Below are 20,037 nucleotides of genomic sequence, written 5' to 3' on the forward strand. Positions count from 1 at the left end.
TAAACCGGTGGAATGGTATGTCTACCATAAATCGTAGGATCCTCCATGTAGCCGAAGACAACGAAATTGTCAGCCAGTAAGCGTGTACTGGTCCCGCTACCCCAGACTATACGTTGGATAGCGTGCGCTCCAGGCGAGAGTGTAGAAACTCTAATTTATAAGAAAGGTGAAAACCTTTAAACCTTGGAAGATATGACCATCGGGGGTCATACCTTAATCGTGGGCTAGGCCAAAGAAAATAGCAAAGTACCTTAAATATGAAGGAGAGGTGGCCAACCTCTTAGCCATTGAACATCTTACTAATATCCTGCATTGTTACTTAAAACTTGGAAAAAACAAATGTTAAGAATAGGTTATCCTTAAAAAAGTAAAAATCTTAAATGAATAAGCGATCAAATAGATATTACCGATTTTAAGATCCTTAATCCTTTAAGGATACTAGATCCTCAGAGGATACTTGATCCTGATCAGAAAAAGTACTTCTTGAGGTGGATAGCGTTTCATGCTCTTGGTAACCTGTTGCCTTCCATAGTGAGCAAATGATATGCCCCTTTTCCTGCTTCCGATTCAATCAGATAAGGACCTTCCCACTTGGGTGCTAGCTTCCCATCTGCCGGATTGGTTGTATTTTGGAAGGCTTTCCTCAAGACCAGATCTCCTTCTTGAAATCTTCTGATCCCTATACTTTTGTTATATGCCCCAGCTACCCTTTGTTGATATGCCACCATCCTGATCTTGGCTAGATATCTAAGTTCTTCAACAGTGTCTAAATCTTCAAGAAGGATTCCACTATTGACTTCAGGATCACGGATGCTTGTTCTGGCTGTAGGAACCACCATCTCTGTAGGGATTACTGCTTCGGATCCAAACACCAATGAGAAGGGTGTTTGTCCTGTTGCATTCTTGGATTTCGTCCTGTCAGCTCAAATGACATAAGGTAGCTCTTCAGCCCACTTTCCTTTCTTGGATCCTAGCTTCTTTTTCAAGTTGTTGATGATGATCTTGTTGCTTGACTCTGCTTGGTCGTTAGCTTGAGGATGGACCGGTGTGGAAGTAATCATCTTGATGCCCCAACTGTCACAAAAGTTAGTAGTTCTTTTCCCAATAAACTGGGATCCATTCTCACAAACAATTTCATGGGATACCAAATCTAGTTATAATGTTTCTTTTAATAAAGGATATAACTTCCCTTTCTCGGACTTGTACGAATGCTTCTGCTTCAATCCATTTAGAGAAGTAGTCTGTCATAGCAAGCATAAAGACCTTTCCACCTGGTGCCTTTGGTAGCTTGCCAACAATATCCATCCCCCATTTCATGAAAGGCCATGAAGAGGATATAGGATACATTGGTTCTGCTGGCCGATGAAGGATGTTTGCATGCCTTTGGCATGCATCACACTTCTTTTTGTATTCCGTTGCACCCTTCTTCATTGTTGGCCAGAAGTACCCAGTCCTAAGTATTCTAGAGAATAATGTTCTCCCCCCTGTGTGGTTGCCGCATTCGCCTTCGTGGAAGTCTTGGAGTACCTCTTGTATTTCAGGATCCTCAATGCATCTCAAATAGGGACCTGCAAGATATTTTATATATACAATATCTTGTAAAATAATGAATTGTGATACCTTCAATCTGAAAGCTTTAGGATTTTCCCCTGTAGGAATTTCTCCATCTTGAAGGAACTTCTTAATTGGCAGGATCCAAGATCCTACTTTTTGAGAAGATGAAGGATCCTTAAGTTTTTCCGTGCAATCCACTGTTTCCTCCACAACTTCCTGTTCTCCAATTTCCGGAGACATTATATGAATGATAGGTATCTTTACATCATCCGGGATCTTTAATGAAGACGCTAAATTTGCTAAGGCATCTGCCCCAGCATTTTCTTCTCTTGGTACCTGTGAGCTACTAAACAATTTGAAGGATTTTGCTAATTCCTTCACCATTTTTAAATATTTGATCATATTCTCACCTTTCACGGTATAAGAGCCATTAAAGTGGTTAGTTATAAGTAAAGAATCTATATAAACTTGAAAATACCTGATCCTCATCTGTTTTGGCTAAAAGTAAACCTACAATAAGTGCTTCATATTCTGCCTCATTGTTGGTGGCATGGAATGCACATGCAATGGACTGGGGTATTATGCCCCCCTATGGCAATTTCAGTAGGATACCTAATCATGTTCCTCTTACGTTGGATGCTCCATCCGTAAAGAGGATCCAAGGATCCTTGGTTTCTTCTAGTTGCTGGACTTCTAAATCAGCTTCCTTTTGCATGTCACTGCTGAAATTAGCCACAAAGTCTACTAGTGCCTGCGATTTAATGGCAGTTCTGGGTTCATACTGAATATCATATGCACTCAGCTTCACAGCCCACTTGGCCATCCTTCCTGACAATTCTGGTTTTCTAAGTACATTCTTAACAGGATAATTAGTTATCAAAATAATAGTATGCGTATCAAAGTAATGTCTCAACTTAGTAGAAGCCATAAAAAGTGCAACAATTAATTTTTCTAAATGAGAATACCTGGCTTCCGCATCTAAAAGACTTTTACTTACATAATAAACGGGATACTGTTCACCTTCGTGATCCTTCACGAGGACAACACTCACTGCATTTCCTGAAACAGCTAGGTACAAATATAAGGATTCTCCATCCACAGGCTTCATCAAAGCTGGTGCTGAGGATAAGTAATCCTTTAAGGCTTTAAGTTCAACTTCATGTTTCTTCGTCCACTCGAACTTCTTGTTTTTCCTAAGGATGTCATAGAAGTCTTTGCACTTCTCTGAGGATCTGGATATGAATCTGTTGAGAGCAGCTATTCTTCCCGTCAGTCTTTGGACATCCTTAGCATTCACAGAAGACTTCAAATTGACGATGGTTTCTATCTACTCGGGGCTCGCTTCTATTCCTATTTTGGTCACCATGTATCCTAGGAACTTCCCATCTTTGACACCAAAATGGCATTTTGTTGGATTCAGCTTCATATTGTACTAATCCAGGATGTTGAATGCTTCTTCAAGATCTCTGAGGTGATTTTCTGCCCTTTTTAACTTCACCACCATGTCGTCTATGTAGACTTCCATGGTCTTGCCTAACTGATCCTTGAACATAATGTTGACCAATCTTTGATATGTTGCCCCTGCATTTCTTAGTCTGAATGACATAGCAATATAAAAGTATATACGCTGGTAGGAGTCATGAATGTTGTATCTTCTTGATCAGATGGTTCCATCTGAATTTGTTGGAATTCAAAGGAAGCATCCATAGAGGTAAGCATCTCATGTCCTGTCGTTGCATCCACCATGGAGTCTATATCTGGTAATGGGAAAGGATCCTTGGGGCATGACTTGTTTAAATCAGTAAAATCGACACACACCCTCCACTTTCCATTCTTTTTGGAAACAACAACCACATTAGTTAACCATCGAGAATACTTAACCTCTCTGATCACACCGGCCTTAAGAAGTTTTTCAACTTCTTCTTGTATGATCATGTTCCTCTCAGGAGCGAATTTCCTTCGCTTCTGATGGATGGGTTTAACAGATAAATCAAGGCCTAACTTGTGAGTAATTACCTCCTTAGAAATACCTTTCATGTCTGAATGTCTGAAAGCAAACGTGGACTTTCTCTGTTTTAGGAAGGATACTATATCCTCCTCGATCTCACTAAGGATATTGGATCCTTGGAACACTTTTACATCTGGATCCTCGGGATCCAAGGATACCTCTTTTATGTCTCGTTCCCGAGCTTCTAACACGTCCCTAGGATGCTGTTGTGGTTGCTATGCTATCGTCTGTTTGGCTGTCTGCTTCAAAGACGAAGAATAACAAATCTTGGCTTCCACCTGATCACCATCTATCCTTACTACTCCCCCAAGGAGTCGGAAGTTTAATTCATTGATGGTAAGTAGAGGCCACTGCCTTCATCCCATGTAGCCAAGGCCTGCCCAAAATAACATTGCAACAAGAAAGGTTATCAATAACACAGAATTTCTGGTAAGAATTTAACCCTTCAATATATATTGGAAGTTTGATGTCCCCCAATTTTTTCTTGGTTTCGCCACTTAAACCAACGAATACCGACGTCCGTGGTATGATCTCCGAGTCTGGGATATTCATATTCTGAAATACATCTTGTTGGATGATATTGACCGAGCTTCCACCATCGACTAGGATCCCGCAAACATAATGGTTAGCTATAAACAAAGGAACAATCAAACCGTCATGATGTGGATCCTGGATGTTTGATTTATCTTCTTCATTGAATAAGATCCTTTTGTCAGTCGTAAAAGTGGTGGATATAACAGGCCGTTCTCCATTTTCCAGCTTGGTCTCTTTGGCGTGCCTTTTTTTCGAAGAGAAAGAGGTTTCGTATATATCTGAGCCTCCGGAGATGAAGTTGATCACTTGAGCATCTGATGGGGGCGGAGTTGCTTTTTGAGGAACTTCTTCCGGATCCTGGATCCTTGACTTTTTTTCTTCCCAACAGTTCCTTAAAATGGCCCTTGCTTAGAAGGTATCCAATTTTTCTCCTCAAACCAATGCAATCGTCTGTCATATGGCCAAAATCCTCATGAAACACGCACCATTTGGATTTGTCTCTGAAGGTCATTGACTTCTCGTTCTTTCGAGGCCACCTTACCTTCTCTCCTAGATCCTTCATGGCACAAATCAAGCCATGAGTATCAACAGAGAAGCAATACTCTGAGATGCTTGGGTAATCTTCATCATCATCATCATCTCCTTCTTCAACTGCCCGAACGTTTTGGTTGTTGAATTTGGAGTACGGTTTCGAGTTGCTGTTTCTGAACGAGGATCCTTTATTCTTGTCAGGGGATTCTTTTTTTGTATGAGCCCCCAATCGTTCTTGGATCCTTTTGTCATCCTCCAGTCGTATGAACCTTAATGCCCTGTTCCTCACTTCATCTAAAGACCTACAAGGAGTCGTCACAAGATCATTATAAAAGGGGGAGCCCCTATTTAGCCCCATCTTAAAGGCTTTTACAGCCGTAGCCATGTCAAGATTTGGGATTTCTAGGGCCTCCCTGCCAAACCTCGTGACAAAATCCCTAAGGGATTCATCATTAGGTTGGACTACTCTATATAAGTCACTAGTTAACTTCTCAAATTTCCTACTACAAGAAAACTGGATGTTGAACAAGTTAACTAAATGTGAGAAAGAAGTAACAGAAAAGAGAGGAAGACTTAGCAGCCATTTTAAAGCAGATCCTGGTAGTGTGGCTCCAAAACCCTTGCACAGACAAGCCTCCTTGAGCCTCTCAGGAATCGGGTTAATTTCCATCATTTCCCTGTATTGTGTTACATGCTCTTCAGGATCAGTGGTCCCGTCATATACTTTCATGTTGGGGGGTTTGAAAGTGTTTCGGGATCTCCGCGTCACAGAATGGTGGAGAAAATATGGACAATTTGTGGCTTCCTTCCGGTATTTCAGGGATAGGACGGATTACCCCTGGTGCGCTGGATATCATATCCTTGAGTTATCGCAGTTCCTTAGCCATAGCTTGGTTGATACCTGCATTCTGCATGGAACCACGATTAGCATTTAAGGTATGGGATCATGCATGTTACCTCCTTGTTGTGTGAAGGTTGGCATTCCAGAAGAATAGCTGAGGTAAGAAGCGTCTGCTACAGGAGTTGGTCCACTAGAGGCAACGGTTTGCATGGGGGTAATATCTCTTCCATGGACCTCCAAAGACCTCTAATGTTAAATTTAGGAGGATCCTTGATTCTGGAGAAAGGATCCTTGATTCTGGACGAAGGATCCTTGAGGCCAGAAGTTGAAGGATCCTTGATTAAATAATCCGGAGGATCCTGGATTAAGGATTGAAGATCCTTGCTGTAAGATAGAGGATCCTTGAATCTGATGACCCATGGATCCCTGGTGAAGGATAGATGACCCTTGTTGGAAAACTGATGATCCTTGAGTTTGCTGATTCATGGATCCCGGTTGGAGGATAGGTGATCCTTGCGTATGTTGAGCCAAGGATCCTGGAGTGGTAAAATCCAACATCCTAGCCATTAGAGGAGTCAGATCCTCTGCCGACCTCTTAGTCCTCTTAAGGTCTTCTATCTCCCGAAGGATCCTCTGGTTAGTCTTGTTTTGTTTCTCCATGTATGCTTTGACTTGTGAAAATATAGCAGAAACATCATTGTTAGTATTAATCACCGAAGTGGCAGCAATGGTTTTCGAGCTCTAGAAGACTGGTAATTGCGTCTTGCTTCCAGCAGCAACAGCCCTAGGTGCTCCCGTGATTGGAGGAGGCATCGGTGGTAAAGTTCTTGATGATAGAGGAACCGAAGATGGCATGGTTGATGAAGCAAAGGTTGATTGAGAGGCCATTGAAAGTAGTATAGGTAATAAGGTTGAGAATTGATGGGAATTACTATGGATTATATCACCAATTGCCCCACGGTGGGTTGTTTTGGTCAAAAATCTAACAAGGATAATGCATCCAAATTCGTTTTGTGTGGTTTAGTGCTAAGGTAACAATAATGAATATATGATCAAAATGAATCTGAACACCGTGATTTGTTGCGAGGAAAAACCCTTTAACCTTTATCAGATCAAAGGAAAAAAACCTCGCGTGATGACAACTTGTCTATCACCAATTTATTAATATCAAAATCGGGTTACAATGGATGGAGTAATGATCAAAGATTACAAATAATCTAAGTGTGTGTGATCTGCCTTGAATGTTCGAGAGAGAGTGTGTGTGAATGTTAACAGTAAGTGAATGAATGTAAGTGTAAGTATCGTGCCTAACTTTGATCATAACTCGATATTTAATAATAATAACAACTAACGATATTCCCTAAAAATCAGCCACTCTTCCACGAACTCCTTCAACGTTCTTTAACCACATGCTAGGAGCTTCCAGTAGCGAACTATGAGGTGGACTCAGTCAAGAGTCGTTATACCTAGCTAACACATCACCATTCAAACACAATTATTAGTAAACATATATTACCGAGGATCTCTGATCCTTCATAATCTGGATTATATCTCAAGGATAATCTATCCATAAGATAGTCAAGAATAATGGATCCTCAACATAAAATTCATGCCCTAACAATACTCAAAACTATGAAATTGCTCACCAACATACGTGTTGACAAATTGTATTTTATGCATTGTTACAGGTTTGATTATTTGTTGATTGGAGTTTGAAGACGCTATTTTATTTTAAGACCGTTTAGGTTATTAGAAGAATGAACAATTTAATTCTTTAATTTGTTGTTATTTGTATGAACGAGTTGTGTTACTTTTGATGATTAAATGAATGAATGAGTTGTTTAAATATTGTCACTTTAATAGTGTCTTGTGTTTTTGAGCAATCCGTTGCACCCCAACATGTTCCGTCGTCTTTGGTCGGAGTGTGACATGTCCATTTTTGGTTGTGTTCAACCCTCAACTACAATATAGTTTTTTAGATTTTAGCATAAGTATTACCACTCTTTTCATATTTAATTAATTTTGTTTTGTGTGTGATAAGGCTAGGCTTTTATCACTTTTATATAAGTGTGTTTTCGAGCAACAAGCTGATTAATGTTAGGTGACTTTTTTTAAGATACAGTTTACCTAAACAAACATAAATGTGTAAGTAGTTCCCTAAACTCATGTATTTCTCTTTCGGTGTAGAAACTATAACATTGCATACTCACAAATCACAATTTTTCATACTTTAGAAAAGAAACTTATTAGATGCAAACCTTTTTTTTATTCGCAAGATGAGAAAATGAGGTCTTATATAACCGAATATATGGTTCAAGACAATAAATAGCATACCAAATCTTATATAATTTCTATTTTGTGTTTTATTTATAACGATAAAGGTGATATTTAATATTCATATAGCGGGATAGGCGCATGACCAAAGGTGAACTCCATAATTATCTTTTGAAAAATAGAAAAGACTGGTGTTTGGAATTCCTTATTTTGCCTTCTTATAACTTTCATTTCATTAAGTTAATAAGTTACAACATTGTAACTTTTGGAACTTTTCCTCTCACAATATAAACAATCTCAAACACTGTATTACTTTTCAAAAAGTTTATAAGTTATAAGTTGGTGAAAATAAGCAATCGCAAACACCCTTTTAAAATATAACCTGCACTTCACAGAGAGGGTAAAAACATGGATACAACGTTATCCAATTTCGACGACATTTATATTAATATTAACATATCACGAGAAATGTCACATCGAAACATTAAGAAACATAGTCTACAATCAAAATTATGATTATTAGTTGATAACATTAGATGACTAACATACAAATTTCTGCCCACGTCAAACAAAATCAATAATAGGAAGTATATAAAAGTCTAAATTCATATACAGATATGGAAAAAAAAATAATCATAAGAGCACACCAGGCTTGTCAGAAGCGGGCCCATTGTTGAACTTTTGGCCCAATTATGAGGATAGCGTCATAGCACCAGTCATCAGATAACTAGACTAGAGAGCGGTTTTAGGCAAACCGAACTGAACTGGTTTGGGTTTAAAACCGGTTTCACCCAAACCTGTTCTCAAACCGACCCATACCACCAGTTTTAGAACCGGTTTTTCTTAAAATCTACCAAACCGGTTTGAGAAAAACCGGTTTATAAACCGGACCGTATCGACTTGACCGGGCTGGCCTTTCTTGCTTTTAAATCGGTTTATAAACCAAACCGGTTTAAGTCAAACCAGTTTTGACCAGTCGTTGACCAAACCTGTTCGATTTGAGTTTAAAACCGATTTTATACACCTCTAAAGTCTAAAATAGACCACTTGGAAAACGATGAACAAGGTTATCTTCTCTGACTGCCCGACTTATCTCTCTAATATGCTAGTAGATTTAAAATCTTTGAGTTATCTTCAATGTTTTAAAAACCGGTTCAAACCGGCCGGTATTTTGAGTCCAGTATTTTTGACCGGTTTGCTAAAACATCGTACTGGTGGTTTTTGTCTAAAATACAGGTTTTAAGCCCGCGGAATTTTTGATATTTGCGGCCCATATATTTTCAAAATTACTTTTAACCCAAATACCGATTTTAAGCCCGCGGAATTTTTGATATTTGCGGCCCATATATTTTCAAAATTACTTTTAACCCAACAATTAACATTCAAACGTGTAAACTTTATAAATATTTTATAAAATTGAGTGCTTTTGCATTATTTTTTTTTAACATAGATTAACTTTTGGATCATTCTTTGTTATAGGAATCAACTAGTTTTCGGTTATTTTTTGATTGAAGTTACATTTATAAGAAATTATAAGGTAAACTATTCAACCAGTTGAACCTTCCGGTATAACCCGGTTCAACCAGTTATACAATTTTTTAGCCCAAACCGATACAAGTAAAATACTGGTTTTTAAAACATTGGTTTTCTTTGTAGTTTGTACTATGAATGGTTTCACCTTTAAAGTATTTTGTTAAAGGACTGTTGTAATTTTTGTAGTGTTGGATTGTTTGTTATCTTCTAACGTCTTGTTAGTCGTGTTTTGTAAAGTTATTTTTTCTAAAAAAGAAAAAGATAGTTGACCACTTAATAATTCTTTTATGGTTAATTTCATTGTGTGTTACAAGCGTAAAATCTTATATGTTTGTCAAAACCTTAAAAATGGCTAATTATATCCTACATATATCGTTTCATTGGATTAAAAGTATATCCAAACCAAGTTATGTGCCTTCGTTGGAGTGGTTTTGTTCTCCGACTACGTTTTATACATTTTTTTTCCTCTCTGACATCTTATTTATCCTTTTCAATGGTATTTATGATGTCTTAATAATAATATAGGATTATATTTATAATATTACAATTTTGGATGAAATTGTGCTTCAATAGCTGTACATCAGGCATATAAAGTACTCACCGATTCATCATCCATTCAGTTTCTTCCATCTGTACACCCGATTACATATATTATTTGTGTTCCTACAGTGTTTATAAAGACTAGTTTACTTTTATACGGTTTTAATTTAAAATCCACTCATGTCACACCCCGATTAAAAGCAACAGAACATGCCAGGATGCAACATGATTGTTTCAATGCACATGATACTAATAAAGTGTCAATATTTAAACAACAAATCATTTCATTTAACATCGTAATGCAACACAAGTTGTTCATTACAAATAAAACAAAGTACAAGATAATAAATAGTTTCATTTAACTAGTGACCTAATGGTACAAAACAAAAATAACGTCTTCAAATCTTCATTCAACCGATAATCAAACCTGTAACGTTGTATAAATATATTTTGTCAACCCGAATGTTAGTAAGCAATTCCATTATTTTTGTATATATAATATGAGGAAAAATCCACAATTCTTATATGAAACCATAAATTATAACAACAATTACGGTATATAAATCATAAATAAATGAGGCTCCTTTATAATAGATAAGAATACCAAATTACAAGGAGCGTATGATCATACTTATTGAGGATGAGACTAACAAACAAAAGCAATAAACATTTAGCAATTAATCATATGAGGCATGTAACACACAATCAAATAATTATTCTAACTAACACATAAACTAAAGTTGCGGTTTGAGAATCCAAGTCTTAAAATCATTTTTGTTTAAGTATGCAAGCTACCCCCAAAATATAAAAGCGACATCGGGGATGAAATTACTCACTTGGACAAAGTAACGTCGATGAGAAAACTTAGAATAATAATAATCTTCAAGAAAGAGAGCCGACGGTTTAACGAGCGTGTCATAAATTGAAAGATCTTGAGTTAATATTGAGTCTTGAAGATGGAAAATAAATGATATAAAAGTGCATAAAAACAATGCTTGGATTTTCAGGAGTTTAAGTTATATTTTACAAAATGTGATTAAATAAAGTATAACATAAAATGGGTTTTACATGAAACCGAATTTTTAATATTTAGTTTTACTTAACCTTTGTTAAGTTTTACATCAAGGAATTGGTTTAGTGCTAGTTGACTAGTAATTTCAGGAGACATGCATCATGTGTAAATTTTGTAACTTTCTGTTTCCGGAAACTGTTATATATATTACTTCCAGGAAGTTGTAAATAGGTTAATCTTATTTCTCCCCTATGAGAAAAAAAATGTTCATTATTCTGAAGAATAGATGCCCAAACAGAAGAATTAAAATATGTTGGCGGATTCAGAAATTTTTCTCAGTGGATTCACTGTACTAAGATATTATAATTTTATAAAGACCAGACAAACAAAATTCCGGGTCCCTTCTACGGTTCGGGTCGGGTAATCATGTGGTTGAGGCCTTTATGGCATAGACTAGTGATTAGACGTGGCAAAATGGGTTGGAGGGGGGGGGGGGGTGCGCTAAAAGGTAGTTTTAGAATATGGTATATTTGTTTCGGCTCGGAATGCATTTTAACAAAATTAGCGCATGCCGGTTTAGAAAGAAGTATTAAAATGTTTAAATCATCAAGTTACAAAAGTTATCACCTTATCATATAGGATTATCACTAAAAATTTTATTCATCTCCTCAATATTTCGTTAACAAAGTGACCAAAAGTTAGACAAAACATTTTCATATATGAAATCTGAGGACACATAATAGTTATACTACTTAAACTTGAATTAAGTTGGCTTGCAAGTTGCAACTCCTACTTGTCTATACTGTAATAGTGTACTACTCCTATCTATGCTCCTGTATAGATGTTTTGATAGTATTTAAAAAAATTCAGCAAAACACGCCGTAGAAGAGAATAACCCGGGTACACCGTGCCACAACCTAAGGTTTTAACCAGTAAACTGCTTGTTCATCTTGTATATAGGTTCACTCTATTTATTTATATGGGTTCACTGTAGTTTTTTATATAAGCTTTCTATTTAAAAACCGAAACTCAATGGGTTCCCGTGAACCCGGGTACCTACTATGTAGGTCCGCCCCCAGTTAATAGATGGGAGATCTAAAAACATTTATTTTTCTTGTCAAATTTTTAAGTGAATAAATATTAATTCAAAAGTAAAATCATGTACACAACAAATCTCAGTGTCTAAAAATTAGTGGATGTTATTCCCCTTTCTTTCTATACACAATTGTTGAATAAGAATCAATCTTTCCACATTAACAAATCCTAAACCTTTCTTTCTTTCTTTCTTTGTATTCATCCTTATATCCACATCCTTTTTACCCGATCCAACACCTTTCGACTTCATGTTTACATCGTCCCATATAACAAACCCGTCACCCGACTTGTCGCAGCTCGGGCCCACCTCAAACCGTTCGCACACAGTCAACAGAACCAGTCTCTTTCAACTTTTGTTCCATTTTCGCAAACCCATAACAAAAACAAACTTGACATCCAGAAAATATTACGAGTCTCGTTTTCCTGTAATGAGGTTCGAATTCGGTCTCTTTTGAATACCATGTTGCCAGGCGTCTCTTGACTGATCACCCGATTGGTCAAACTCGTCAAGGGAGCCGTCTTTGAAAGACCGGTAATTCCCATTTCTTGACTTAGAACTTTTCTCATCGTCTTCGGAGCGAGAATCCATGGGATCATATGATCGGTGTCTTAACCCAGGCCTTTTTAAACCCCTCATGTTGGAAAACCGGGCCTGTGGTGGGCCGTAGACTGGTGGTTGGGCCACCTTTGGGCCCATAAAATCTTTAGGAACCGAGTCCATGTCCATGTAACATTGTCTTGTTTTCGCATCAGCAATTAGTGCAGCCCAATCATCTGATTGAACCAGTGTACTTGCATTCCCCATAACCTAAAAGAACGCACACAAGTTGGTTAATTTCGGCCCGTTTGCTTATAAACGGGTCAGTTTTGGGCTATTTCAACAAACTCATATTGACTTTTTTATTACAAATTATTGGCAAAGATAGTGTTACAAGTCAACCAAAACCGACCCAGCTAGTGTTGACAAGTATAGAAAAGAGCCTGTTTCAAGTTTCAACTCAGACCTGTTTCGACCTTTTTAACTATGAATAACTGACAAAATGGTGTTTATAAGTCAACCCAAACCACCCAGCTCATGTTGACTGTAAAAAATTGAATACCTGTTAAATAGTGTTTAAAAAGTTAACCAAAACCAAACCAGCTCGCTTTGACCCATTTATAGAAGGACCCGTTTTAACTAAAACCCATATTTGACTTGTAAAAAATGAATAATTGACAAAACTGTGTTTATAGGTCAACCCAAACCGACCCGGCTTGTGTTGACCAGTAATACAAAAGGACTTGTAACAGCTCAAAAGCATTTTGACTTATAAATAATGAATAATTAACATAACAGCGTTTATAAAGTCAACCCAAACCAACTGAGCTCATGTTGACCAGTAAGCCAGTAACACAAAGGAGAAAAAGGAAAAATACCCAAAGAGCCCTTTTCGCACGAGTGAGAGCAACATTCATTCTTCGAATATCAGCAACAAACCCGACACCATGGTTAGAAGCTCGCACACACGACATAATAATTACATCCCGCTCCTGCCCTTGAAATGCATCAACCGTATTAATATACAAATCCTTCCCTTCTTCCGACTTCAAAACGGCTTCAAACTCCCGTTGTATACACTTCAACTGCAACTTATAAGGAGTTATTATCCCCACTGACACTTTCCCAACACCCAAGCTTTTAACAAATTTTTGAAGATGCTGATACAACCGCAACCCAAACTGTGCTTCATGCACATTCTGATACGAAACCGACCCGCCCCGATGTGACTCCCGCCCATGCGTAACATCATAAAAAACATATGGTTTCAACATCGGGTCCTTGTAATACACCTCATCGGGTAAACTATTAACGCTTTCACTATCGGTTAACCGACCCTGATAAAAATATCGAGAAGGAAATTCGCGTATGTGCGGGTGCATTCGGTACTGAACTGAAAGTAACATTGTCGGACAACCCGCTTGTTGAAACCGCTCGAAAAGACTCCTACTGTATAATAGCGTTCCGGCTGCTTTGCTAATAACGGTTGCGGGAAGTTGTTGTGGGTCCCCCACGAGCACGCACCGGGCCGCACCGAGAGCGAGTGGTGGTAACACACCGACTTCACTTGCTTGAGCCGCTTCATCAATAACCACCATGTCGAACCCGTGGGTTAACCGCGAGAAAAGTCTTCGACCGCTACTTGAAACCGTTGTGAACACGACTTCAGCCTCGTTCGCGAAACTCGCTTCGAGACTCGCTCGAGCCTCTTCTAGATTGAAATTCCCGCCAGCGCGAAACCGTGGTTCAAGAATAAAAAGACGAGACAATTCGACTAAAACTTTATCGCGGTTTTCAACCACCGCCGCAAGGTTTTGTAATAACGAGTCTCGGCTTTGGTCACGAGCTATAATAACATCTGGGTCGACCCCAACGTATCCTTGGGCCCTGCCCGTGAAAGCTGAAACGTTTAACTCTCGTTGTAATGAAGCGATCTGTTGAGATAACTGAGCTTCGCGGGCCCGTAACTGATGCATCCAACCGTAAACTTCATCTCGGGATTTCACCAAAAGCTGTTCGGTTCGACGCTCGACTGACACAGCTTGAGCCGCGCGCGTTTGTGTGTCGACACCGACTCGAGCCACGTCGGGCCGGTAAACCTTCATCTCGCCATCAATGAACCCGTGGTCGAGGACGCGTGTCAGCAGCTCATCGGTTGCAGCGTTTGACGGGGCGCAAACGAGCATTCGCGGTTTTGGGCAGAGTTTATGAAGCGTTCGGAACAGATTCTGGTCCATGCTTTGAAGAACTTCATCAATCGACCCGTTAGGGATGTTATCAGAAACAAAATTTTCACTTGTTTGTTTGTAGCTTTCGGGTGCTAGTTTTTTTAATAACGCAGTGTAATAATGTTGGTATTGGACTAAATGAATAACGTTTAACATTCCCCAAACCATATGAGTCTTTCCGGTCCCAGGTGGGCCCTGGACGAGAGTAAAAGGCCACGGTTCCTGCCTTTTGGTTGACCCGTTAACCGTACCGGCTGCAGTGTGCGTTGCAGCCCAGTGAATTGCCGATAATTGTGGCCCGTTAAATGTTCGGTGAAGATAATCGACAAAGTTTGGTGTAAAACAATCAGGCATTGAGGGTGCTTGTTCTTCATATTTGGGGAATAATTCTGGGTTCGGTTGAAGAATTGCAGTTTGCATCTGAATAACACAAATTAATCAGCTTTCTGAAAAAAAAATATATATATATACGAAAATTGAATAAAATGGTGCACACGAGTCGAGCTGAGACCGTGCTTAACTAGGCTGGTGCTAGGATCGTTTTGACTTATGAGAACCTGACTTCGAGCTCGGCTCGTTTTGAACTCTTTTTCTAAAGCTCGAGCACAGCTCATGAATCGTTTCTAAAGCTTGAGCACGACTCGATTCAAACTTTTAACGAGTCAATCTCGAGTAGCTCATGAGCCGGCTCGGCTCATTTTCACCCCTAAACGAGACCTACCTGGGAATTGAGTCGGCGAAACGCGTGTAATGCGATATATTCTCTTTGGGTAGTTGCAAGCGCACCGAGAACAGTTAAAAACCAAATTCCTTTCGGGTGTAGTTTCTTTAGAATATGATCATCATCGACCTTGCTGCAATTAGAATCACGTAAGAAATATAATAATAATAATAGGATAATTTCATTTGTCTTAACCGACCTAGAATCGTAAGAATCGCCAACATAAAAGTGAAGAATTGCACCCGTTGGATCCCGAGTGTCTATCGGTATGTGACGCCTCACGGTTCCAGCTACACGTCCACTCACCTCGGCATCCTCCCCCGTGTTGTTTCTCTTCGGTATGACTGATACAAGAATTTGTTAAATTGTAAATCTTAAATAATAATTATTTAGCGTTTTTCTAGGGGTAATTAATGTCATGAAAAACCAATATACTATCTTATTTTGCATTAAAAAGTCCCTCAATATATTTTGATACATTAAAAGCCCCTAAACTTACCTAATGCAAGTATTTGTGAACTTCTTTTACATAATGACTTGTTACCTCTTAAAGTGATCAAAATTTGATAAATTGGCATTCAACATTTTCACTAAAAAAACCATCTTATTTTAACCAATTTTAAAAGTTTATCATTATTTTAAAAATAAACTTAAAATGTGCAATTTACACAAGTTTAAGAATTTAATATACCACAATCAGTTTATTGATCTTTTGTGTACTTTTACAAGTCAATGGCTTCAGTAAACCAAAATTAGGTTGAGGGACTTGATCATGAAAGAATACAGCAATTAGTATTTTCTTTATGGTATTAAACATGGTCACCGGAAACGCCAGCCTACCTGGCTACGTGTGATCACGATCCAGATCGTCCATACCTGATCACGATACAGAATCAATCTGATCACCGATGGTACGCGATCCGGATCGGAAAAATTAACCATACCCGATTGATTGACGAATCTAACCATTATCACAAAATCGCAATCCTGCTTGAAAAAAACGGTGTTTCGGATCATTCAAGAACGCGTACAGGAAACCCAAAAGCCAATTTCACACTTTATTTTATAAAAATAATTGATCGCTGGTGTCTCAACGTCTCCTTAATTCTCAGCACGCGGTGCAATCAATTCAATTCCTAAACTAGCAACCTCTTCAATTTCTAATCCTAATTCCTAAGCCGTCCTACTCGGTACTCTACTCCCTGTCTGTTACAAATGGGCAACTGCTGGGCTTATAAATGACATCCTACTAATATGATTATGAAATGTGTCATTTTAAATTTAAATTTCGTACCAAATTTTAGAAATGCACAACCACGTACCGAAACGTACTGTGATACATGTGACTATGGTATTAACCCTTTTTTCTATTAATTTCAAAGATATGTAAACAAACCTGTTCCAGGTCTAGGAGTTGAAAGAACTGCCACGTCACCCTCCTTGAAATTCCATCTACATTCATTTGTCGGTAGAAGTATCACATCATACCAACCTGTAATAAACATACATAAAATTAAGTAATAATCAATATTATTAAATTAAGCAACAATATTTACCATAAAATACACAGTTAAAAGAAAAGGACATTTTTACCCTTTAAAAAAAGTGTAAACATAATACCTCGTTCTCGTCTCTCGACATTTTTTATACGAACCATTGCGTGCGAATCCCGAGACCCCGCTTCGGTTAGCTCCTCCCATGTACTATAAAGTTGTGCTCGACATTCCTCAAAAAGCAAGGGCTCGAATACTTTAATATATTCTTCTACTGACTCAAAGCTTCCGGGAACACATTGAAGCTCTGCTTCCTCTATATGTATAGAAAAATTAATATTGTTAATTAAAAGAAACCTTATTCAGTATCCGAATTTAATAAATGTCTCAAACCTGGATGCTGCCAAAACTTCTCGTTAGTCACTTCACGAATAAGCCGTTCAACTGATGAATCCTGATATTGTGTCGAAACAGTCGGTGGCTTCTTAGACGGAAGCTTTTTAACTCCACTCGTTTTATTATTATTATCAACTGAATTTTGACTAACTAAACCACTCTTTCTACTCGCTTTATTATTATTATTATTATTAATTTCATTATCATTACCACTAATTGACCTTTTTGGACGACTTAAAACCCCCAAATTCGTATCACCATTAGTGCATTCGGTTTTAATATCATTAGCATCCGTGTGACTGCTGCTTTCAATCAGGTCAGCTTGTTTCGAATCTTTTGTTATCAGTGGTTGACTTTGTTTATCTTTGACAATACGAGAAGTGACAGGTGGCGGGAAGTTATGCCTTCGTGGGGTCGAGGTTTTAGTGATCCCAGCTTGTTTGACGCCTTCTAGGTTAAGAAACATTGTCTGCCTGTTTCGTTTTTTCCCCAACATTGCTTCTTTTTGTTGGTCAAATTTGGGCCGTTTTCCAAGGTTAACACAATTAGCAATTTTTAATGCGTGAACCGCTTCAACCCCTTTAATCTCTTTCGATTTTGGCGCCAAAATTGAATCTTCTTTACTATCGTTACTTTTTATGTCGATTGAATCACCATCGAGTCCTAAAGAATTATGATTATTGTTATTATTTTTGTCCTTAACAGCCACTGGTTTCACTTCTGACTTATCGTCAACGTTTAAACTTGACTTTTCGTGTACATTACTGCCCTCTGCATCAGACCATTCACCTTCTTCTTTTTCGATAACAGGAGTTGACTTTTCCACCATGTCATTTGACTTTGACTTTTCCACCATGTCATTTGACCCATTTGACTTTTTTGGGTCTTCATGAGCTTCAGATTTTTCTTTTACTTCTTTGGGTCGAATAAAAGGTTGAAAGCCAGAAACAGACGACGCGTGAGAAAACGCGTTGTTGTTTATGATTCTACGTGGACTATTTGAGCTTTTAAATAAGTTGGAAGTATGAGTAATTGACGGAATTGCCCTTTGGGGTTGGAAGCTGAAGCCACCATCACTTTCCTCATCTTCCTCAGTAGCAGGTTCATTGAGGTCAAATAATGGTTTTCCTTTGGAACTCATTCCTAAGATACATAAATGGAAATATATATCTATTTCGTAAAAGATCCGCCTTTATCTGCACATCACATGTGCAGGAAAATGATAGAATTCTCTCTTTATTTTGAAGCTTTAAACAAATGTTATAGGCCCTGCAAATAAACTCAAGATGTAAAAGATAATAATAAAAAATTAAAAATATATATATACAAAACATTTGACTAGGCTTGTAAACAAGCCGAACGAACACAGGCAGGTCTTCTTGTTCGGGTCTGTATATGTTCAATAGTTAATATTATAAACGCATGGTTCACGAACATAAAAAAACATGACCAAACATAGATGAACAAACAAGATACATGTTTATGCTCCTGCCAAATAGTTCACGAACATTTCGTGTAACGTTTGATGCGTTTACAGGCCTGCATTTGGCACTGAGATACATTGCAATGAAATAAGAATACAGACAACACATTCCAGTTTCCTAACATTATGTTGTTACTTATACAAAAAAACACAAAGGGTGGTCTCCATGGGTAACCATGGCCGCCTCTATACAAAGACCTCTAATATGCTACCTAAATGCTCATCCGGGCCATTTTGCTATTCATACGGGACGTGTGATAATGAGAACCAAATCACACTATACATATGATGCTTTGACTGACAAAGCTTAGCCATATGAGTGATATGATAAATTGATAAGGCGGAAAAGGTCATACAGTCTATATGATGTGACAGGCAAACACAAACTGGAGTAGCTAATATCAGGTTCCTTAATCAGTTAGTCATATAAAGAGGATAACCTAAATTGAAAAGAGGCATTATAATAACCTAGATAAAGAGTACCACTAAATTCAAACAAATTAAACCCAATCTGTAGACACAATTGAGAATCTGAAGATCCAGCTAGCGTATGCTGAAATATCCGATAATGAATTAATTAAATAAATAATTAGCATTGTAATTCGTCAATTGAGTTAAACACTCAATTCAGTCCAACACGTAGGGTACGGATAGCGGAAACAACACAGTATCTTAGATCCCTAAATCAAAATCAAATCAGCAAGTACGGATAATCAATTAGTTGATAAGCAATGAATGAAATTAAACAACGCACCTTGGATTGATTGTTGTTAATGGTGCGTGATTGCTGATTCAAATCCAGTGTAACTATAATAACAATAGCAAAGAGAGAGATATATATATATATATAATAGATTATGAGAGTCATAATAACAATAAAAAGAGTAGTTGTTATGTGTTTGTGAATTTGATGTGAGTATTTGGAGGGGACTTGGTGAAGGTTTTATAGGAGAATTGGTGGGGGTGCAAAGGCGTGATATGGTGATAAAGGATCCGGATAGGGGTAGGAAACCGGATCTGGATCCGAACATGTGTTTTGTTATATTGAATTGAATACTTCTTCTTTTACCCACCTACTTACTTCATTCGTCACTCTTCTTCCTCAATGTCTAACATTTACTCCTTACTTTCTTTTTATTTCTTCTCTTATTTTTATTTTCTAAATATATATACACGTAAATGAGAGTAAATAAAGCATTGGCTTTTTTTTATCTTAAAATGTACAGAATGTAACCAAATGATTGAAATGCAATCTT

At 37.9% G+C, this 20,037-nt stretch overlaps 1 protein-coding gene across 1 annotated transcript; it reads right to left on the reverse strand.

Moving 5' to 3' along the window:
• Positions 1 to 12,017: 12,017 nt before the first annotated feature.
• Positions 12,018 to 19,592, reverse strand: LOC143634920 (putative helicase MAGATAMA 3). Its single transcript, XM_077102877.1, has 8 exons — positions 19,536 to 19,592; positions 17,296 to 18,567; positions 17,030 to 17,218; positions 16,806 to 16,901; positions 15,609 to 15,753; positions 15,410 to 15,542; positions 13,339 to 15,108; positions 12,018 to 12,730 (listed from the first exon to the last, which is right to left on the reverse strand). The coding sequence occupies exons 2-8, from the start codon at positions 18,437 to 18,439 to the stop codon at positions 12,329 to 12,331; spliced, it is 3,879 nt and encodes a 1,292-aa protein (XP_076958992.1). The 5' UTR covers positions 18,440 to 18,567; positions 19,536 to 19,592; the 3' UTR covers positions 12,018 to 12,328.
• Positions 19,593 to 20,037: the final 445 nt, after the last annotated feature.

This window comes from Bidens hawaiensis, unplaced genomic scaffold, assembly GCF_021521415.1.
Source record: "Bidens hawaiensis isolate Kalapana, Puna unplaced genomic scaffold, B.hawaiensis_p1.1 tig00007270_1, whole genome shotgun sequence".
Classification (NCBI taxonomy): domain Eukaryota; kingdom Viridiplantae; phylum Streptophyta; class Magnoliopsida; order Asterales; family Asteraceae; genus Bidens; species Bidens hawaiensis.